Genomic DNA, 16,398 nt, shown 5'->3' with positions numbered 1-16,398 from the left:
CCTGCTCCCCCAGCATGCAACAGCACAGAGCACTGGCCACAACAGACTCATAGAAAATCCTGAGTATTGTCTGACAGAGCTCATCCGCCTCAGAAAATAGAGATGACACTGGCCCTTCCTGTAAAGTGCAGTGGTGTTTTTAACCCAGTCCAGTTTATTGTCTGTGTATACTCCAAGGTATTTATAATCATCCACAATGGCCATGTTGACTGTCCTTGATTGAAACAGGGGCCAAGTCTTTCCTGGTTTTCCTAAAGTCCACAATCAGTTCTCTGGTCTTTGCCACGTTGAGCTGCAGATGATTCTGCTTGCACCACATGACAAAGGAGTCGACCACAGTCTGGTACAATGTTTGATCACCCCGCTGATGCATCCAACCACTGAAGAGTCATCAGAGAACTTCTGGAGATGGCAGGTGTTACGAAATCAGTTTCACCCCGGTTCTTTTTTATTCCTCGAGGCATCCAGAGACGGCGCCAGACTCAGTAGTCATTTTCACAAAACCTTTATTCATCTTCATTTAAGCATACATCTTCTAGAAGGGGAGATGTGCAAGGCCGGTGTCCCTCTGCAAATCTTCACTGCTTTGTCTGTGAAACACAGTTTTGTAGAAGCGACCCTATCATAAAACCCCCATGGTGTGCTGCAAACTCTGTGTCTGTGTGTGTATGCACAAGCATGTGAGTGCCTGTGCGTGCGCGTACCTGTGTGTCTATGTGAGTGCACGTGAGTGACTGTGCATGTAGGTGTGTGTGTGTCGTAACAGTCAAAGCACTGTGTGTGTGTCTCTGTGTATGTAACTTCCTGCCGGTCATAAAAGTAATCTCCTCACCCAAGCTACACCAAATTCCTTTAGGCAACATACAAAAAACAGTTAACATATTACAAACACTGAGACCCCCACTCTGCATCCACTGGGCCATTGGCCTCTTGTTGTCTTATATTTACAGATAAGCATATGGAGAGTCTCCTGCAAACCTACTTCTAAGTTTATAACAATTATGAGTTTTTATTAAAGGTAAAAGCATCAGCATCAGCAACCCCCCACTGTAGCTTCCTGTCTCCTTTTATGACAGGCAGACCCCCAGTGTCCATAACTTCCTTTCCCTCTAAACAATTACACACACTCTCAGGCTACAGCTAAGCCACACTGAAACACACAAACAAATCCTTCCCTATTCCTCTGATCTATTGCTGGACCCTCTCATCTAAGCAAATCAAACACATTATATTCTAATAATTATTTTCTTGTACTCACACAGGTCTCTGTGCAGTGGTTGAAGTCTGTGGTGTAGAGGGTGAAGAGGAAGGGAGAGAGGACAGTCGCTTGTGGTGCCCCTGTGTTGCTGATCACCTTGTCAGGCACACAATGTGGAAGACGCACATATTGTGGTCTTCCTGTCAGGTAATCCACAATCCAGGACACCAGAGAAGCATCCACCTGCATCGCTGTTAACTTATCACCCAGGAGGGTTGGCCTGATGGTGTTGAAAGCACAGGAAAATAAAAAAAAACATGACCCTCACAGTGCTCGCTGGCTGGTCCAGGTGGGTGTAGATAGATAGAGCAGATAGATGATGACGTCCTCAGCTCCAAGACAGGGCTGGTAAGGAAACTGAAGGGGATCCTGATGTAGTCTGACAATGGGTCTGAACTAGTCCAGGATGAACCTTTCCAGGGTCTTCATGATGTGGGAGGTCAGTGCCACAGGCCAGTAATCCTGGGGGCCACTGAGGCGTGGCGTCTTTGGTATAGGGACGCCCTGCAGACTCAGACTCAGTATGAACAGTTTATGGAAAACTCCACAAAGCTGGCGGGCACAGGACTTGAGGACGAGGGGACTCATTCTGTCTGGTCCAGCAGACTTGCCTGAGTGGAGTCTCCTCATTTGCCTCTGAACCTGGTTGTGAGTGAAAGTGATGGATGGGCGAGGCAACAGCGCCATGTGCAGAGAGAGGCTGGCACAGTGGTGTGGCTCTGGATTCCACGCTGACTACAGGTGAGGTTGCGGGGGGTGAGCAGACACTGTGGTGTCGAATCTATTGAAAAACAAATTCAATTTTTTTTCTTTCTCTTTTTAACTGCCCTTTCTCACTGTCCCCCTTCCCCTCTGTTTTTCTTTTCCTTCATCTTTCTTTCTCCCTTTCCTATCCCTCAGTCATGTCTGTCCCGTCTGTAACAACTGAAAATAAAATAAAATAAAAAATAACAACAAAGGTCGATCAAATGGACCAATACGACAAGGCCGTGATGATCCATTTGGCAAAGTAAATCCATTGGGTATCTTTGTTCGTCTTCAGACAACAGTTCTGATGGCTAACAAACCAAATAGGACAGGAAATAAAATAAAAACAAATTCAACTCGTTAGCTCTATCCTCACCTCCCTCAGCTCCCCTGCTGTTGGTTGGCCTGAATCGAGTGATGGACTTCATGCCACTCCACACCTCTCTCACCTATCTCACTCTGCTGGAGTTTCCACTCCAGCTTCCTCCTGTAATTGTCCTTAGCCTCTCTGATCTTGTCCTTTATTAACACCTGGACCCTTCTCATCTATCTCCTTTTTATTGCCCCTCTGAAAGCCCTCTTCTTGTCAATGAGGAGGGCCTCGATGTCCTTAGTCACCCACTTGTTATTTGGGTAACAATGAACAGTCTGAGCTGGAACAATGGAGTCAGTGCAGAAAGTTATGTAGTCTGTGATACACTCAGTAAGCCCATTGATGTCCTCAGCGTGAGGCTCAGAGAGTGTCTCCCAGTCAGTCACCTCGAAACAGCCCTGTAGTTCCGCTATGGCCTCCTCTGACCACCTCGTCCTTGACATTAGCATGCAATACATCTAAGATTCTCTCCCCCCTGATGGGACAGGCCACATACTATGTGAATGTTGGTAGTGTATTGTCCAAGGTGACATGGTTGAAGTCACCCGAGATCACAATGAAGGCACTCGGGTGCTGAGTCTGTAACCAGGCTATGGCAGAGTGGATAGTGTCACATGCAGCTGTGGGGTTAGCGTCGATTTTATTTGATAATGACCGAACATTTCCTGTTACGATAGGTGGCAGACACGGTCTGTACCTCCTCCTCATTTTCAGCCTCCGCTGACTCACCATCTTCTTCCTTCTCCTTTTCTGACCTCCACCCCTGCATCCCCGATGTGTTTTCCTTCAGATTTCACCTGGTACATCTGTGGGTCTGACCGATGAGCCAGCGAGCAACAGGGCAATCAGCCGATCTCTGAAGTAAACAGCCCATGTAGTATGTAGGAGTTGTGCCGTGGTCCGTTCCTCGATAAAAGTAACAGTTCCGTGGCCACCAGCAGAACAAAAGCTCTCTCAAGCCACATGATTGAATGAAAGATAATAAAACAAATGAAAGTACAAGAAAAAAGAGTAAGTAAGGAAAAAACTAAACTAAAGAGAAAAAGCAGGAGCAGCTGTAACAGGCTGCACACTGGTTGGCTCACCAGCATGCAGCACTACTACACTACACTCAGAAAAATAAAGGTGCCAACTGGAATTAAAAGTGGTTCTTTAGACTGATGCCATAGAAGAACCTTTTTTGGTGCCACAAAGAACCTTTCAAACAAAAGTTCTTTGAAGAACCATTTCTTTCAGTGGTTCATTGAAGAACCTTCAAAGGTGCCCCAAAGAACCATCAAGAAATGGTTCTTTGGGGCACCTTTAAAGGTTCTTCAATGAACCACTGAAAGAAATGGTTCTTCAAAGAACCATTTTTAAAAAGATCCTTCAAATGGTTCTTTAAAAGAACCATTTTAAAGAACCATTTTTGAGTGGTTCTTTAAAGAACCATTTTAAATCTTTCAAAATAAAATGTATCATAAATTGAATTTGAGTAGGGTAAAATAAATACAAGCACATAGACATATATTAATGGTTTATTGGCACTTTGTATTACAGAAAAAGACATTTTAATGCTAAGCACAACACCACTACTAATAATAGCATATAAGTCATTTAAACAGTAATAATTAAATATCTTTACTATAAATACATATAAATATTATACTATAGATAAAACAACAATTTTTACATTAGAAATAGCAATACTTTCATAACAGACAATTAAACAACACATTTTCATCAGCATGTTTGCATTTTCAGTAAAACTATTTCAAGAACAATCTTTTTATTTAAATTATCAATGAACTGCAGCCTTAAGTTATGTAAGTTAAGTTTAATGTGAGACTCATGGTCCTTTGTTAGTCCACACTGGGATAATTTCAGTCTCTCACCTGCACTATGCTGGCAATCTATGAGATATTTAATGCATTTGCCACTCTTTGCACAGCTACTGGTACAGGTGTAGTCAGAGTTCCCAAGTTGAGAACAAATGCCTCCAAAAAGCAAAATGTCTTTTTTAGTTCACTTGGATAGGCAACATTGTAGACATGGTACAGGGAGAAGACAATACCCATCGCCAATGAAATGTCCATTTCCCCACTGTCCAGAATCCTTTTTTGTCCATCCATCTGGACATTGACCTCAGTTGAATCACTCAAGGGCTTGCCGTCACTGCTGCTGAGTACGATTGTAGGTATCGGGCTGTGTGGATCCTGAAACAGAAATTAAATTCTTGAAATGAGGAGTATAGTTTAAATAAGTATAAACAACAGCTGTCCCAATGAAAGTATAAAACTCCTGTAAAATACTGGATTTGTTCAAGACCCCCCCCCCCTCTCACCATACCAAAAAATATATAAATTTACCTTATTTATGACGAAGAGATGAGAGGCATTTTCTTTGAAAATAGATGGCAGGAGAAGAACAGCTGTGTTTACCATCTGACCTGAAAAATAAAGAGAAATATGTAAGTATTTTCTGGCCAATTTTGTTAATACAAAGGTGTAAAGGCCATATGAGTGCCTTTATCAGGAGTTGAATGTCTTGCAGAACATAAGCATTAGTGCAGTAAATGTATACCTAATTAACTTTTCAGTGTAATTCAGTGTAAATGTTAAGCATTTATACAAAACCCCCAGAATGTTGTTCAGTTCTGTAAGTTGCTAGCTTTAAATAATTTGAGTCCTAAAGAACTTGCAAAGCAAGTCTAGCTGCCACTGAACATTTTTTGGGATAAACATTGTGTGAATGACTGAAAATCTTCATAGAGTATTTCCTTGACTTATTCGAATAATGGTGTAATTAATCGTTTTTTTGATGAAATCCACACCTACTCTCCTTCAAAGAACTGGTGGAACTGTATAGTAACGACTCTACATATGTAACGATGCTACATATAGCATCGAGGGTATATCAGTTAAATCTTAAAGTACATCATTGCAGAGACGAGACAGGAGAAATGTCAGTCTGTGGATATTGTAAAGCAGCGGTCCCCAACCTTTTTTGCGCCACGGACCGGTTTATGCCTGACAATATTTTCATGGACTGGCCTTTAAGGTGTCGCGGATAAATACAACAAAATAAAACTAGTACCGGTACCGAAAAAAAGAAAATTTATTCATAACACACGTGAAAAGACCCAGGAAAACCGAGTAAACGATAAAAACGATAACAAAATAACGCTGAAAACCGATAAAAACCCTGAAAAACTATACATTTCACACCTGAGCCTCAACTCTCGCGGCCCGGTACCAAACGACTCACGGACCGGTACCAGTCCGAGGCCCGGGGGTTGGGGACCGCTGTTGTAAGGGACACTGTGTTTACTAATGTGCTGTATGTGAAACCTTAAAAAGTGGTATCTGAGATAGGAGTTAAAAATGTTTTTGCTCATTATTGCCAAGTGCCCTCACCTTTTCTTTCAGTGTCTGTCTGGCTCTCATCAACAGATTTTAAGCAGAGGCTTTTAAGGTTGCTGTTTGGGGCTATTGACACAAGCTTCGCTGCCAACTTACTGAATCCTCGGATTACTTTTTTGTCCACATCAGTTTTAAGTAACATGGAAGCCTCTTCAAGAAGCTAAAATAAAGGATAAACATATACATATTAGCTTTGTACCATAATATATACCATTATATAGCAAACCAGAACAATCATTATTTCACACATCAATTATCATTAGAGAAGAAATTATAATTTTGCATTTGTTTACTTTAATTCTCAAGTACACATTGCTGTGCAAAAGGGATGTTTAGACTATTCTTCCCAAAAAACTATCATTGGCATCAGATTAGTCCAAAATTATCCTGTAGCATGAAAATAAAACCAAAGAGAAAGACATAGTCAATGTGGCAATTTCTGTTAGTGTTCTGTTAGTGTACTTTTATTACTCATGAAATCTGCTGAGTCAGTCACTTTGCCTGTCCTGTAGGTACATGATTATTAGAAGTCTGTATAAATGTGCAGCACATCAGTACATATTCGTGTTTTTGCTGTGCACTATTGTTATTGTTGTTTTTTGCTGCAGTTTTTGATAAAACACTCACCACAACAGGGATAGTGAGACATGGGAATTCTCGTAGAACCTCTTCAGTAGTATGCTGAAGAATGTAGTGTGTTCTGTACTTCTGTATTTTCCTGAGGTGCGTTTGAATGACATCCACATTTGGCCTAGTTTTTTGGCACTCTTGCTTAATCACTGATACATGTTGGTCGGTGCTCCTTTCATCCTCCCCATCGTCAAGAGGATTGATATCCTGGTTATTAAAAAGTTTAGCAAATATTGAGAGAAAAAACAAACAAACAATACTTTTAACTTTTATGTACAATTTAAAATGGCAAACAAACATTGAGCATATTTAACTTGCCTTGGTTTTTTTCAAAAGGATACAGGGCTGGATATCTGATGATCTTTTTCTTCCTGAATTTGGAACTGAGTATTTCTGTCTCATTTTTTCAATTTCCTCTACGTCTACTAGTGGTCTTCTTTCCTTTTTAAACTTGTTCCTGAGAGACTCATGCAGAGCATCCTACAAATGATAAAAATGTAACTAATTATTCATAAATAGGTGCAACTAGGTCCTCCCTTTATGCAAGACATTTACCAGAAAACTTTGAGTGACATAAAGCTGGTAGGTTTGCTGTAATCATGTCATAACCTAATTAGTTCCTATTTACAGATCTCTTCTTTAACTCTTAGGAGTTGATCGAACACATGATATAAATGTTTGGAGCACTTTAGATTGGCTAAATACACTATAAAAGGTAGATAAAGTATTAATGGCAATATGTCCTACAAGCATACTCGTCATGATCTTTCAGTCTATATGTTAATACCTCTACCTTTTAATAATAATGTATACTTTATTGATCCCCACAGGGAAATTTCTCTCTTTGCATTTAACCCATTCACTCAGTGAAGCAGTGGGCAGCCACTAATCAGGCGCCTGGGGAGCAGTGTGTAGGGACGGTACCTTGCTCAAGGGTACCTCAGGGTAGCCGTTCAGTTGATTCAAACCCCCGACCTTCCGATCATGGGATAACCACACTACCTACTGAGCTATCCCTGCCCTATTTTCAAATTTAATTTTTTAAATACAAAAACTACACTATCCTGATACAAAGGCAAACAGAGCTAATATAATGCTGAATTTCACACCATTCACTTGAGAATTCACAGAGAAATGAAACAATTAATTTAAAAGAGCAATTGATATTTTATTTATTGTTTGACCATACTGCACGACATCTGCCTCAAAAATCACAATACTAATACTTGTATTGTAGTGGCCACAAGGGAACAGATAACCTCTGAATATGTAGCAATGAAAATGTTAGCATGTTACACTCATTAGCCAATAATTGGGCAATTCAAAGACAATTTGTTGGACAATTGTATCAATGTTTGCTTTTCAGGAATACTTACATATCCAGAGCCATAACTCTCCTTCAAAAAAGGAAAACTCAGAAGGACAGTCCTCAGAAGGTCTACATACTGCACAAGAGAGGGATACCTGCAAATTTTGAATGATGAACTTAAATTCTGATGTACATACTGTATTTTAAATGGATCAAATCTTAATTATATATAGACTTACATTGTCTCATTACTCAAGTGGTCAAACAGTGCTTGAATAAGCATGTTTTTGAGTCTGTTCTTGGTGGGTGACTTTAGTGCTGCATCTTTATTGGTCAACGCAGTGAGCACAGCTGGAGGAAACTGCACTTTGCAGTTAAACATAGGTTGGAGTGCTGACACAGTATGCTTTTCTTTGTGTTGCCTTCCACTGCAAGAAGAAGTAAGAAGTATGTTTAGAGTTTGTTACAAGACATGAATATACGTGTCCTTGTGTCCTGCATCAGGAATATCCGCATATTTAAAACGTACAATAACAGCTGCTGAACTACAGAAACAGAATCATAACAGAGAGTAAGAGTGGCTGTGACATTTCAATTTGAAAGTAAATGGGTGTGTGATGCACATCAACGCTGGAGAAACAGAACAGGGCTTGCGTCAACCCCTTGCCCCCCACCCTCCAACACCATAAACCTAGGGGAGGGGAAACACTGGATTGTATGAATGTACAATTCAGTGAATCAACCAGTCAACTTAAGACTCACTCTTTCAGCTTCTCTACAGCAGACAAAAATTTCACTTGGTCTTTCACTTTTGGAAAAAGACGCTCACTCATTCTTTCAGTCATCTGCAGAAGTGTCGATCCATCGATTTCATTGTCTGTGGCACAGAAAAACAATAAGACACGATCAAAACAGAAATGAGCATGTCGAAGATAAAGAATAAAAATATTATAAAACATTACTAAAAAAAACAGCTATGAGTTCATTAGTGACTATAGATGATGACAGACCTGTGGAATAGCCAAAAAGTGGTTAAAATCATTTTAACAGTGGTTGACAACTCCTAACTAAAAAGTCATGGTTTAGGATGTATCTTACCTAACTTTGGTATGGACTGCCTTAAAAGGTCGGTGGATCAGTGTAATGAAGTCTTGACCATCACATCTGTATGCGTCCAAAGCATGAAAGTCTACCTCATCCCCAGGCTTGAATATCAACAGATCATCAGTCTCTCTGATGTGGTATGATTGAAGGTGTCTTATAAACTCCAGTGTTGTGAAAAGTCTTCCAACAAGAAACCAGTTGGCCCTGATATACACAATCAGGACTATTTTCACAAACAGTGGAATTTGCTCTGCATGCACAAGTTCCAAAATGAAGAAATCTCCAACTGCATATTTTACAGAGTTTAAAATGATGCATTTACTTGTCCAGAGTTTCTCATCCACAGTAACGGCTGTCTCCAAGTTTTGCAAACAAATCTGCAAGTTCACTGGAAGTTCTTGAAGTGATAAGTTATTAACTGCTGCTTGTGTATGATCGCTCCTGATGATCCGTTCAGGCTGCCACTCCCAGCATTGACGAAGCTGATTCCTCTTTGCCAAAGTCTGACAAATATTAATATAGTTATTGGTGATTCTTGCTACTGTCTTGAAATATTGATGTCTGGCTTCAAACCTCATGCACCAATGAGAGCGGAGTGACCCATAATCAAGGATGAGCTGAGGATAATGTAGCAGAAAATGCAGCTTGGGTGTAAACACACCAGGAAACAGATTGATGAAATCTGTCAAAAAGTAAGTGATCAGTTCATGTAGATTACTAATCCAGTCAGTGCTGATGGTTGGAGCAAGAATAATCTCTCCTATTTCTCGAACCAAAAGATAAAGCTGCCAAAACTTGTTACCCTTTTCAATCCTGGAGCCTATGACGAAAGGCAGAGTCCTAAATAATGTCCATTTCTCAACAGCAGTTCCAGAGATATTTCTATCCAGTGCTACCTTCTCAGATATTAGAGCAGGTTTGGAGGTGCAGTCATTCTGTCCAAAACTAAAAGTCCTTATGCTGTCATTCACCTCTTGGATAGTAACGGTTTTGTCCTCGTGCAAGGCTTTTACAACAGACTTCAAAACAAGAGGAATGACCCCCTCAAGAAAATCATGCATTACATCAGGTGGGAATGCATTTGTGGTATCAAAATATGACAGCTTGTTGAAGGCACATGGGCCAGTTACACCATACACTGACCTACAGTGGGGGTCATCTTCAACACATTGCAGATGGTATGCATGAACAGTCTTTGTTCTAAGAACACAATCTCCCTCACTAATGATCCTAGACAGGTCCTTGTAATGACACATACAAAACCTGCATATTCTACCATTACTGAATGAGCAGCTAAAACCTGCAAGTGTGTGAGAGGTTAGGTTGTCTGCAGATATTGTGGCCAGACCACCTTTGATGCAGTACTGTCTGTCTTCAAATTTTAATCGTAATCCACGTTCTTGCAAAACCTGTAGGTCACAAATTAATGGTTCTAATATTTTCTCAAATCCATATGTTTTCACCAATCTATGTTTGACAAGTATCAACAGATGAATATGTCTTAAAACAGATCTGTCTTTTGGTGGAATATTTCCCAAAGTAAAATAAAATGCAGACACTTTATGTAGACGTTTCTTTGATCCTAATGGATTAGCAACTTCAAATTCATCACTGTACAACTGAATTCTCAAATGTGGGTTGTCTGTGTTAAAAAAATCACTTTCTTTGTAAATTTTCCCATCACTAAAATCTGTTAAGGTTTCAGGAGCACGGGATTCTGGCCTAAAAATTTGTCTTAAAATGTTAGGATCATTACATATTAATTCTAAGACTTTTAGAAGTGGCATATACTGAAAAGTGTCCTGTTTCCCAGTAAAAGGATCTATCCCCAGGATACATTCAACAGGTTCAATCAGGTTTAATTTCTCAACACAGTATCTGTCTAGTTGATATGTGTTGCTGACTGCACTGAAGCAATGTTCTACCAAACTATTGTCATCAATATAATGAAAACTTGATATATCAAAATTAAGAGTCTGCAAACATTTAGAAAATATCTCCCTATAGTTTTCAATAAAATACTTGAAAAGTGACTCTACTTCAATAAGAACAAATGTTTGAACTTTTCTATTTACAATACTTTTCTCTTGAAGATTCAAGGAAAACAATGCCAGTTGTTTTCTCACAGTCTCTGTAAAGTTCTCTACAAGTTCACTCAGAGTTCGTTCAGATGATTGGGGAAATTCAACAGTTTCCTGGATGACAGGGTCACAGTCTGGGGCAGACTCTAATCCTTGTTTCTGATATTTATGTTTCTTCCTTGTGTGATTTTTCAAAGATTTCACAGACAAAAACTTTCTGGGACAGTCTTCTAGTCTGCAGACAATGAAGAATCCACATTCACTTTCATGGTATATCTGTTGATGTTTCAGCAGTTTTTCATATGTTGGTTTTCTTGTGGAGCACTGTGGACACTGATATGGCACATCCATAGAAATGCTCACCTACAAAGACCTGTTGATAATCTGCCAATTCATTTTCCCCAAGCCAAAGAGATACTTCTCCAACAGTCCACTGCTGAGCCATGATCTGTTAAAACAAAACAAAATGCCATTACAGTGTTTTATTCTGTGACATCAAAAACTTATTTATTTTTTATTCATTCATTTTCCAAGCCGCTTTATCATCATAAGGATCGGAGGGGTGCTGGAGCCTATCCCAGCTGTTTTTTTTAGGCAGGGTAGACCCTGGACAGGTTGCCAGTCCATGGCAGGGTTGTCATTCAGATATGTATGTTTGGATTGTGGGTGGAAACCCACACAGAAACAGGGAGAACATGCAAACTCCACACAAAAAGGCACCCGGTTGACCCCGGGAATTGAACAGAGTCTTTCTAGCTGTGAGGCAGCAGCGCTAACCACTATACCACTGTTTATTCTAACTTTTAAGCCTTCTTCAGATAAATATTGATTATTTTATGCTTTCGATTATCTGGTCTTGTTAGTATAATGACCTCTTTTTTGCCTAATATATGATGTTGGATAAATGAAATGTACATAAAAAAAAATTTAACTATAATAAAAACGGACATTATCTTGGTAACATCAAATGACTGGAGCATAATTTGTCAACTACTCTGAAAATAAGTTATACAGTAACAGTCAAAGACAACTTCTCATGTGTCACATTTCTGTTTATTCAAAACACTTATGCATTGCTGTATTTTATACAGCTACTCCACAATTCAAAGTACAGGCTACTGAATTTCTGAGTTTCTAGACCAGACACAGAGCTCACACAACAGGCTTCAGGCGCCATTTTGGTGACTTTAACCATATTATTAATTTTAATATCTGTCTACCTGACATTAGTTTATGTACGCAGCACGCAATATAGCCACATATTTTACAGGCCAAATTAATTGGGAGCACCTTCACTTAACCCCTGGAGAGTCTTGGGTCGATTTGTGGCTCTAAGACCGATAGTGTATGCATTTTTCTAAGACCCTCCAGGGGTTAATTGTAACAGTGGTTTTGTTAGGAAAACAGTTCTTTATACCAGATACTAAACTGCGTTAACGTCAAAGGCTAACGTATCTAACCATTACTGTTAGCACAACATTAACAGCAAGCTACAATGACGAGTAACAAAAACAAAACAATAAAAAGGTTTTATGAAAATGTTTTACCTTTTCCAACAGTCCAGGAATCCAGAATCCTTTAAAGACCAGCAGGTACTGAAGACTGTTATCCACTGGCAACGTCCGAGAGAAAGTTTTCTTTCCGTTAGAAAGTTCAAGGCTCGCGCGATCTGTGTGCGCATGCGCATCCCTACAGTTGCCCCCCCCCCCTTTGGTTGTACTACGTGTTCTAACGTCTCTCTCTCTCCCTGTCATTTATTTGGCTTGACACATATAATAATAAATTGCGCAGTGATAAACAAGTACTCAGATCACATGTGCAATTATTATTTACTGCTGGGTGGTTTGTAAAGTTCACAGTAACTAGTATTATCATTATGATATATATATATATATATATATATATATATATATATATATATATATATATATATAGAGAGAGAGAGAGAGAGAGAGAGAGAGAGAGAGAGCGAGAGAGAGAGAGAGCAAGAGCGAGAGAGAGCAAGAGAGAGAGAGAGAGAGAGCAAGAGAGAGAGATCTGATATAGATCAGTATCTGAATCTGTCTAATATCCCCCGAATGGATTGTTAATTTATAAATTCACCATATTCATAAACGGCTTAATAATAAATTCTATATTCTGTTACCACATTATTTGTGATCAGTGGGTTTGCAGGGTGGGTGCTGGGGGTCTTCAGGCTTTGGCACCCACCCCTGCCATCAGAATATTTTTAAGCAAGTGTTTCTAACTTTAATTTGAATATTCAGTATCCCACCATCTGCCCCCCCCCCCCCCCCCCCCCGCACACAAACAAAACACACAGTATAATTTAAACCCTCATTAAAGTGAATATTATTTATGCCATTTTACACCAACAAACTCAGATAGCTAAGGATGAAGAACCTTTTGTTCTTTAAAGAACCATTTGTAATAGCTGAAGAACCATCCACAAAATAAAAAGGTTCTTTGACGTATGATGGTTCTTTAAAGAACCATGAAGACATCTGAAGAACCATTTAAGAACCATAATTTTTCTGAGTGTACTTCGCACAACTTTGCTTAAATTTGGGCTTCGCTTTTCCTCATTTCTATTATGAATCTAGTGATCTAGTGAGTGAGATGATATAAGGAGGAAAAGAATACATATTATTTTTTATCCATCAGATGAGTGCAGCTGGCCAACCTTTGAGAGCCAAAGAGCCAGAAAACATAAACACAAGCAGGGTCGTCCGGAAAGAACCGTCCGACCGTGACAATACCCCCCCCTGTAACGGGAGCCCCCGGGCGACCTGGCAAACTTGTCCGGATGCCGGCGGCGGAATTCTCTCACCATGCGATGATCAAGAACGGCAGACCGCGGCACCCAAGAACGTTCTTCCGGACCGTACCCCTCCCAATCCACCAAAAACTGAAAGCCCCTACTGCGGCGCCGGGCATCCATTATGCGAGTAATGGAATACGCTGGGGCACCGTCGATAACCCGGGAGGGTGGCGGGGGCCCAGAGGGCGGGCACAAAGGGCTGGTCCGGACGGGCCTAACCTGAGAAACATGGAAGACGTTATGTACCTTCATAGTAGGCGGAAGGGCCAGCCAGACCGTCACCGGGTTCAGGACCTCCTGGATGGCAAAGGGGCCAAGAGACCGAGGGGCCAGTTTCTTGGACTCAGGGTCTGTGCTGACGGACGTGGGTTACTGACCTGGAAGCCTGGCTGCCCCTGGGTGGGTCCGGGATGGGCGTGAGGTTCTGGGGGCGCTCCGTCTCTGGGCTGGGGCCCAGGCCGGGCCTCGGGGGCTTGGATCCTGGTTGGTGTGTTGCCGGGGTTGTGAGCGGGTGGGTGCATGGGGGCCCAGCCCTGGAGCAGGGCACATGCACATGCATCAACACTACAATGACTGGGTGGAGGGAGGTTTGGAGTCTTCTCTCACCCCCATTCTCTGCGGCCTGCTGGAGCGGGGGGGCTAGGAGGAGGAGTTGGCCGTCCGACTGCGGTCTGGAGTGTGGGGCCTCCCTGCTGCTGCGGAGTCGGGGCGGTCTGCCTCCCCCTACCGCAGGGAAAAGGGTAACACCACCTGGGTCTGGGTGCAGTTCCCCCCTCCAGGGGCAAGGGTACCTAGACCCGGTTCGTAGAGTACGCTTGGGGAGTGTGATCGTGTGTACAGCGTCTCTTTATGTCTGTCTCCACGTTGGTTGAGTGTGGAGTAAGTGCATATGAGAGCATGAGGGTGGGAATGGATGTTTGTATCTGTGTGTGCCTGTATGTCTGTGTCTATATGTCAGGTTGGGTGTCAGACGCCACCTCTCTGGGGACATCTCAGGCCCTCCAAGGTTTGGAGGCCTATCTCCCCCCACCACCACTTCCCCTGCCAGTGGCGGACTCCCTCAGACATCGGTGCGTTGGTGGTTCTTTGTGTCCAGGGATGGGCGTCCAGGTACACACCGGCTCACTCCTTGGCGACCGCTTATCGGGGCCTGGAGCCTGGGGCTCGCTCGGGCCCCTTCGGAGGTGGGGTGCCCCCAGCCTCTCGGCCTGGGGCTCGGTCACTCAGGCATGGCTGGCTGCCGACGGAGCTCACAGGCGAGTCACTGCAACTCCCCCTGGCTTCTGCTCCGCGGCTGCTGAGTGAACCCTCATCTGGGACTCTCCTCAGCTCTTTCTGGGACAGTGGTGCGGCTGCCCCTCTGTTGGTCTTCCTTGGTCTCTTGTGTTCTGGGGGCCTCTGGATGTCTGGAGTTTTGATCTCCTCCATACCTGCTTCATGCCCTGGAGGACGGGGCTGTGGCCCCCCCACACCCTCCAGCAGATCATTACATGAAGGAACCTTTTAAAAAAAACAAGCGCGTCCATGCTCACAGGTGTACACACGGGTGATCACACACACAAACTACACCCTTTTTGGCTCCTACCTCAAAGCACACTGTGTTCTGTTGATCTTATGTGCTGCACAGTAATGTTTAATATTTAGTATTTACTGTCATATTCCCATATATCATTGTGATGTTGTTTATTCTATTACTCTTGTTCTCTTCTGCTTGTTTTCTTTTTTCTTTCTCAGCAGGTGATCAAGGTGATTGATATATGCTTTTTTTTTTCTTTTTCTTTTTTTTTCTGCCCGTTCTGTTGGTTTTTGTCTTTTGCCCTTCTCCCCCGTCCCTCTTCTCAGCTGTTTCTCTTTCCCTCTTTCTTTCTCCCCTTCTTTCCCCCAGTCAAGTCTGTCCCGTATTCAGTAAGTGAAAATAAAATAAACAATAAAAGGTGAATCAAATGGACCATTACGGCAAGGCTGGGATGGTCAATTTGGTAAAGTAAATCCGTTGGGCTACTTTCTTTGCCTTTAGACAACAATTCTGATGGCAAAAGAGCCAAACGGGACCTCCTTCCAAACCCGCGAGGTGAACTGAGGGCCACGATCGGAAACGATGTCCTGGGGTATGCCATGGAGCCGAAACACATGCTGCGTCAGTAACTGGGCCGTCTCCAGGGCAGAAGGGAGCTTGGGCAGAGCAATGAAGTGGTCGGCCTTGGAAAAACGGTCAACAATGGTTAGAATGGAGGTGTTACCTGAAGAGGGAGGCAAGCCGGTGACGAAGTCCAGGGCGATGTGCGACCACGGGCGTTTTGGAGTGGGCAACGGTCGCAGGAGGCCAGAAGCAGGTGAGTTGGAGGTTTTGTTCTGTGCGCACACCGAGCATGCCGCAACATAGTTCTGGACATTGAGAATAAGAGAGGGCCACCAAAACAAACGTCGTAGAAAGGAGACAGTGCGATTTTTACCTGGGTGGCACGAAAACTTGGCAGTATGTGCCCAGTGAATGACCTGACTACGCGCCGTGGCCGGAACATACAGTTTCCCTTTTGGGCCCGTGCCAGGGTCGGGCTCCTGTCGCTGGGCGTCCCTGACCACCCATGTCAGTGCACCCACAATGCAGGTGGGGGGCAGGATGGGTTTTTCCTTCTCGTCCTCATCGGTCACAGGTGCGAACTGGCGCGACAAC

At 42.5% G+C, this 16,398-nt stretch overlaps 1 protein-coding gene across 2 annotated transcripts; it reads right to left on the bottom strand.

Annotated features, from left to right (window-relative positions):
• Nucleotides 1–3,942: 3,942 nt before the first annotated feature.
• Nucleotides 3,943–12,552, bottom strand: LOC146669003 (sterile alpha motif domain-containing protein 3-like). Of its 2 annotated transcripts, XM_085405391.1 has the most exons (10): nt 12,451–12,552; nt 11,267–11,351; nt 8,481–8,595; nt 7,958–8,146; nt 7,786–7,873; nt 6,728–6,889; nt 6,407–6,616; nt 5,774–5,939; nt 4,727–4,806; nt 3,943–4,573 (listed from the first exon to the last, which is right to left on the bottom strand). In XM_085405391.1, the coding sequence occupies exons 2-10, from the start codon at nt 11,346–11,348 to the stop codon at nt 4,271–4,273; spliced, it is 1,395 nt and encodes a 464-aa protein (XP_085261517.1). In that variant the 5' UTR covers nt 11,349–11,351; nt 12,451–12,552; the 3' UTR covers nt 3,943–4,270. The 2 variants fall into 2 exon arrangements, with proteins under 2 accessions (XP_085261517.1, XP_085261516.1); XM_085405390.1 differs by lacking the exons at nt 6,407–6,616; nt 6,728–6,889.
• Between the last annotated feature and the right edge of the window lie 3,846 nt (nt 12,553–16,398).

The sequence above is a fragment of the Rhamphochromis longiceps genome, linkage group LG5, assembly GCF_057381845.1.
Source record: "Rhamphochromis longiceps isolate RC_006_pf linkage group LG5, R_longiceps_female_GT1.1, whole genome shotgun sequence".
Taxonomy (NCBI): Eukaryota; Metazoa; Chordata; class Actinopteri; order Cichliformes; family Cichlidae; genus Rhamphochromis; species Rhamphochromis longiceps.
This window is presented reverse-complemented; position numbering and strand designations above follow the sequence as displayed.

Coding starts and splice junctions, on each gene's coding strand:
- LOC146669003 (XM_085405391.1), bottom strand. CDS start 11,348: ATGGCTCAGCAGTGGACTGTTGGAGAAGTATCTCTTTGGCTTGGGGAA. Junction 8,596..11,266: donor TTATCAACAGGTCTTTGTAG/GTGAGCATTTCT, acceptor TCTGTGCCACAG/ACAATGAAATCGATGGATCG. Junction 4,574..4,726: donor ATCTCTTCGTCATAAATAAG/GTAAATTTATAT, acceptor TTTCTGTTTCAG/GATCCACACAGCCCGATACC.